Source organism: Durio zibethinus, chromosome 26 (genome assembly GCF_047325235.1).
Source record: "Durio zibethinus cultivar Kanyao isolate XHJ-2024 chromosome 26, ASM4732523v1, whole genome shotgun sequence".
Taxonomy (NCBI): domain Eukaryota; kingdom Viridiplantae; phylum Streptophyta; class Magnoliopsida; order Malvales; family Malvaceae; genus Durio; species Durio zibethinus.
This window is the reverse complement of record NC_143187.1, coordinates 13,626,143-13,632,829: the sequence shown is the minus strand read 5'-3', so window position 1 is coordinate 13,632,829 and position 6,687 is coordinate 13,626,143. Positions and strand designations below refer to the sequence as shown.

Below are 6,687 nucleotides of genomic sequence, written 5' to 3'. Positions count from 1 at the left end.
ATATAAATATACAAATTATCAAATTTATTCAAGTAAGCACCTTTCATTTCAATCATAATTATTAATTTCATTTCACTACCGACTGTATCTGTCAATATGCTTTAGTTATATCAAAATACGATAAACTTAATAGATAATTTTTTATTTTAGATTCAATATCAAATAATACTAATTGTTTTCGTTGATTTTAATTAGTTTCAATTAATTTCAATTTATTGATTTATTCGACTGATAGGTTAATGCAAAAAAATTCTTATAATTTTTTATTTATCTTTTATTGTTTGATTATTTTTAATCTAATACAAATAAAATTAATGGAAAAAACAACATTTAAAAGTTGATTTTCTTTTTTTTTTTTTATTGTAACTTATTTTCTTTTATACTTTATTCTTTTAAACCAAAATTCATAAATATTTTAATCTCTTTCAAAAAAGCAATTATATTCTTTTTAAAGTCTATCAGTCTTGAAACCAAAATTAATTTTTTCATCTTTTTATTTACATCTTAATATTTACATAAAAAATATTTATTTAAATATTATATGATCAAATTAAGTATTTATACATATCATAAAAATTTTATTATATATTTTTTATATTGTTAAACTTATTTATTTCATTTTTGAAAATATTGCATATTTATTTTATAAATTATTAATAGGATTATAATGTACAAGTTTATATACATTTATAAATATATTTATATTAAACCAAAAAATTCGAAATGATACACCAAACAACTAATTCCAGCATATCACATTTAAAAAAAAAAAATCAAAAGATTGTCCGATATGGTATTAATGCCCATGGTTTTAATACACATGTATCAATAACACCCAATCAAACCGTTTCCTTCATTAAGAATCCTTGCATATATCCTCTTAACAACAGAGCACCCCCCCCCCCCCCCCCCCCCCAAACCTGTTCGATTATACAAAGAACAGGAATAACATGTAAAAAACCCATGTACAATACCAAAGATGACTTTATTTGGAGCAAAAAGAATAAACTGTGGCAACTATCAAGGGAGGGGGAAGGAAAGTAGTAACACAAATCAATTCTTTCTATTTTGTCTGAGCATATACACACACACAAGAACATTGTGATAATAAACAATTTTCTTCAAAATAAACTTTCTTTACTCTATCAAAATTGATCACCTTGCAAATGCAATTACGTCTTACGAGAGGAGTGAAAGGCGAGTAGAGATGTGCCATGGCTGACAACAAGCACTCCACTCATTGAGAGACAATAAAGGGAAGTTCCCATGTTATACAGGACCAGGTGTTAGAAAGTCTTTACCAATTGTGCAACTGCGCAGTGATACTTTTTACAACAGGGTGGTATCCCGTGTGCATGTATCTTTTAGCTTTTTCTGAACCCGGATGCGCAAGCCACTCATCATACAAGCGTTTCACCAGAGGGTTCTTAAAAGGATCAGCTTCCAAAACCTAGAAGGCATAAAGAAGAATCAATTGAACTAAAAAAGAAAAAAAAAGGAATAAATGCATAGGTTTATTCCTACATAGAACTCTTAAGGAATTCAAATAGATATTTCAAAAGAGACTTTGAGAGTATACGCATGTAAACATTAATCTTCACATAGCATTTGAAATCAGTTCACTTTTAGCAGTAAAGCATTGCAAGCATAGTTAATGCTTCAATTGTTGTCGTAATGAAATATTTAGCTTGATGAATTATCTTCAGGTTTCCATAGATTCCCAACTGAAGATAGAAACTCACATTTTCCATGTAAATGGCTTCTAATGATTTGATTAACTCCTTGGGAGATTGTCCTGGCTTTGGCTTGATTTGACCTCCACCATTCAAGCAACCTGCATATATTAACAAAACCAAAATGTTATGCTTAACCTGAATTTCCAGTTTCTCATAATAAGTCACTAGTGAATGTATCAAACCCAATTCGATATCCAAAATTAAAACGATATAAAACAAAAACCTGAAGGGCATGCCATGACCTCCACATATTGATAATCACATTTCTGTGTTTTAACTTTCCTGACGATGTTTTGCAGGTTTTGGAAGCCATAACATAGGGCGAATTTCAGCATGGTTCTTCCCTCCACCTACATTGTGGACTGTCAGGATATTAAAGAAAACAAATAACATGTAGTGTTGAAGTTGCTACCATGATTTTTTAAATGGTATGTGTTAAATAATAAAGCCGCGATTTAATACATCAAGAATACAGCCATTATGAATACAGAAAGGTCACTCTTCAGGTTCGAGTACATGTTTTATTTATGTTAGGACTTCTTTAATGCTAACAAATACCATCAAATTAAGAAGCACAACTTACTTCTAAACTCAATTCTCGGAAATCAGAATTTCTTATAACTCTGAAGTCCAGTGGGCCATCAATTTCTCTGCCAAAGAGAACTTTTGCAGCATACCGGAAAACAGTTTCTGCATAACCTCCAGAGCCTCCAGACACCCCATAAAGATGTCCTTGTTCATCAACATTTGTCAACCTGCAGACAACATTATTCAATTGTATGTAGCTGCAAAGTGGCAATAGAAGGCCACTTTAAGGAGGATAATTGTGGTGCTTACATGCTATCTAGAGGTGACTCTTCCAAGGCTTTTAAATCGACTTCTTTCAACTGCAAAATTAACCAACTAAATTAAAAAAATAATTACAGAAAGCCATCAAATAAACAGTATAAAACTGTTACATCAGAATGCACATGGAAATTAAGATAAATGAAACCCAGATTTCACCTGTATCAAGTCTAAAATTTCTCCAGATGTCAAGACTGAGTCAACCTCTGTGATAAAAACACCTTCATTTGCATGGCTACCATCATTAGATTCAGCTTGGAAAACAAAATCCTCCCTGGCAGCCTCAAGCTTTTTATCATAACATGGCATCACAGTTACATGGTAAATGTCGTCCGGCCTATAAAGTAAAATGAATAATCTAGTCATTCAAGCATTAAGGATAATAAAAAGTTTTGGCATGCTCCATTTCCTTTAAAATTTGGATAGTTTAAAGATATAAAACTACAAGTTTTCATAAGATGCCAACTGAAGATTGGCCCTCCTGATTAGTCAGCCCATAGATGAAAAGCTTACTTTTTATTGTACTTAAATAGTAGATAGAAAAGAGAAAAGGGGGTGGAGAGAGGTTCTATGGCCAACATTGTAAAAAAAAAAGAAAGCAATTATAATAATCCTTCTCTTATACTCATTATTTTGGAGGTACAATAAAAGAATATGAAAATGACTTCATGATACACATACATATAAAACATACACCGTATATTATTCCACTTTCGTTCTCCTTTGTTAGTACGTCAAATGAACATGTGTTTTTTTATGATTACAACCTTGAATCTTATGTCCCCTTTATAGCTTTTCATCTGGCATTAGAAGGATGGGAGGCTTAGTAGTTTTAAACAAGATGTTGTAATTCAGTGGTAACCACAGAAATTCCCTTTATCAGAGAATTGCAACTCACACAACTCATCTGAAATTTAAAGCCAAATATCATCACCAAAAGACATTACGATCATGTTTGGTGCATAAGATGATGGATAGGATAGGATGATAATCATCTTATATTATGTTTGGTTTGTATCTAAAAAAAAAAAGAATAGGATTACAAGGAAGATTCATCATTCTCTTGGTATAGAATGATTCAATCCTCCCAAAGTGGAGAGGATTATTTTTGATCCATGGGATTGAACTTACATATCCTATTATACCCTTAAAAATTACATCAATAATTTAAATTGTATAAATTTTGAGGAAGGATAATTTTAACCAATAAATAAATTATCTTATCCTAATTCTTACACACATCAAATACAAGATAGGATGACGTTATTTAATCTAATTCTATTCAAAATATTATCTTATCCTATCCCATCATAATCTTATACACCAAACACATCCTACAGGTGTTAGGTTGCCACTGTTAGAGAAATGTTGTTCATGGCACAATCATAATCAAAAGAAAGTGCTCAAGTAGGATGTATAAAACGTTGAACAGACAAGACTACCTGAAGCCCATTGTTAGACACATGTGATGCTTAATTGCAGCTCCCATTGATTGCTGAGGACTCTTAACTGAGGATATGTACGGCAAAATAAAGGATCCAAGTTGCTTTTCAGCATAGCATATCCAACCTGCAATTAGAGAAAGATGCACAGAAAAACGTTTTTCATCACAAGAATTCTACATATCACTATGGCATTCCAGCCATAGTCTTCTACTCCACATATAATACACAAGTTCATGTCATCATGTGCATTAGCATTCTGGGGTTTTGGGGAGAGAATAATGCTACTAAATGCTTGCTAAACTTTTATAGGCAGATGTATACCTGGACATGATGAAGAGAGCATTGGAAGCAAAGATTTACTTTTCTCGTCATCAGTTGCCTGGCTTTGTTTATATCTAGCAATGAACTCATTGCATGTTTCAATAAGTGTTAAGTCTCTGCTACAACTTGTATCAAAAACAGCCTTTACTCCCAAGGACTTTAAAAAAGTTGTGAGTTTCTTGAAAACCTGATATGAGAAAAGAACTTCCATGATTAGAAGCATGCACCAATAACTTAAATAACATCTAGGTAACATTTCTTTTACTTCAATAGAAATGAAAACAAAACTATAAATAATTTAGATGTTGGGAATCTTTTGGGTTGTGGCAGATTTAATCAAAAGGAATTACAGGTTTGGCAGGGTGTGCAATTACTTAATTGTGTGGTAAGAGAAAATTGATTGATTTAACCCTCTCGGGTTTTTTTTTTTTTTTCTTATAGTGGGAATGAAACAGAAGAGTATGTCAGGGGGTAGAGTTGCCACTATCAAAGCCCTTACATACTTGGTCTTACGTTTAAGGGTTTCCGATTTTCTATCATACCTGTAGTGGAGGGATGCCAAAGTGGGCCGCAAGGGAGGCCCTTGACTGTGGAGAGAGGGATACGATTACAGCCTTCCCCTTATTAATATTGAAAAGGAATTCATCTAAGCTTTGCTTCTCAAGCATTACAGTCTCCGCTGAGGTTATGCACCCGCTGCAACATCGTAAAGAAATTACAAGTAAATAAAAAATGAATAAAAGTTAAAGCATTAATCAAGAAAGCAATTGGCAGTAAAAAGTTAGGCACTCAACGTTCAATTCTTGTTTTATTTCTGATTGTAATTGGCACAAACTTTTAGAATTAACGTTACAATATACCATTAATATACAAAAGTGTTCCTTCCAATGAACAAGATGAGCAATTTTAAAGAGAAGAACCATCAGTTGAAGATAGAGGAAAATATTACCTGCATGCCAAGCAGTCCTTGAGTGAAATTTTCACTGGTTCAGTCTGCTGACTCTTCGCAGTTAAAACCTTTACCTTCACCAAAGTATTTCAAATAAGAAAAACGTAACGAAAAGAAACAAATATTTATTCTCTTCTACTGCTAAATAATTTCATAACTAGTAGAATAATGCTTCTGAACTTATATAGAACACCAACAAACCAATCAGCTAAAAGTAAAATCAAAATAGAAAATTACATATCAAAACTAACTCTAGCATCTAATTCCAAATCAAATTTAGTCAAAATAAAAAAAATAAGATTGATAATTGAGGAAAGAGATGAAGTAAAGGTATATGTACCCGAGGTTCGGGTTTGTTAGGGTTTGCTTTGAGTCCTTTAAGAGAAACGACGCAGGCTTGAGACGGTGCAATGAAATCGCTGAGATCTCCGATTCTGAGTGTCGGCGAGAACTTCTCCGACATCGCTTAATTTCTCAACTCCTATTATACAACGCCTAAACTGAATTCCAAAATCAATAATTAAAGCTGCGATTAATTCGAAAGTCAATTTCTTTTTTTTTCCTTTTTAAGATTTAGAATTTATTAGGAATTAAAAAAAAAAAAAGGGTTAGGTTTTTTTCCTTTGTGTGCAGGTTGATGGAGTAGAAACAGGAGAGGAAGGGTGTGGTAGGTCAGAGTCGGTGACTTCCACCGGAGAGAAAGGAGCAAAGGCGTGTGTATTTGGTTTGGGAATTTTTTTAATATCGTGAATAAGGGATAAAACGTTAATCTATAAGTAGGCAATAAGACTCATGGTTTTTGTAGAAAAAAAAAAAAAAAGACAAAGTGATTGTCCAATCCAATTATAGTCTTTCATGTTATTCGTGAATGTAGTGTGTGCCCTAAGCCTTTGATGGCACGTGTCGACCACGGTCCACTGCTGCACACAAAGTACAAGCACAAATTCTCTGTTTCTACCAACTAACAAGCTTACCTTGTTCTTTTAATCTTTTAAGCTTCATGTTGGTATGATTTGTTTTCTTAGGGGACGGGAGAGGAAAGGAGAAGAGGAGGAGAGAAGGGCGAAGGAAGATAGAATAGCCATTGTTATGCTTACAAATGATATATAATATTATATTATAATATATATAAAAATTTAATAAGATTTATTTATATAAATATTTAAGTGAATAATTTATATTATTGACACGTAAAATATTTTTAAATAATTTTATTTGATTAATTATTTAATTTTAAAAATTTTAAAATTTATATTTATCTAAATCTTTCAAATATATAAATTTTATTGTAATTTAAATCTAAAATAAATATCTCTCATTCCTCACTGTTATCTATATATTTGACGTACAAAATTCAAATAATTTTTAAAAATTAAATCTCTAAATCTTA

General features: G+C 31.9%; 1 protein-coding gene across 2 annotated transcripts; it reads right to left on the bottom strand.

Annotated features, from left to right (window-relative positions):
* Positions 1-964: 964 nt before the first annotated feature.
* NAR1 (ferredoxin hydrogenase) lies at positions 965-6,045 on the bottom strand. 2 transcript variants are annotated; one of them, XM_022860501.2, is made up of 11 exons: positions 5,638-6,045; positions 5,298-5,371; positions 4,891-5,044; positions 4,349-4,535; positions 4,025-4,151; positions 2,742-2,919; positions 2,574-2,623; positions 2,320-2,491; positions 1,960-2,086; positions 1,743-1,834; positions 965-1,450 (listed from the first exon to the last, which is right to left on the bottom strand). In XM_022860501.2, the coding sequence occupies exons 1-11, from the start codon at positions 5,758-5,760 to the stop codon at positions 1,298-1,300; spliced, it is 1,437 nt and encodes a 478-aa protein (XP_022716236.1). In that variant the 5' UTR covers positions 5,761-6,045; the 3' UTR covers positions 965-1,297. The 2 variants fall into 2 exon arrangements, with proteins under 2 accessions (XP_022716236.1, XP_022716237.1); XM_022860502.2 differs by having other exon boundaries at positions 5,298-5,365.
* Between the last annotated feature and the right edge of the window lie 642 nt (positions 6,046-6,687).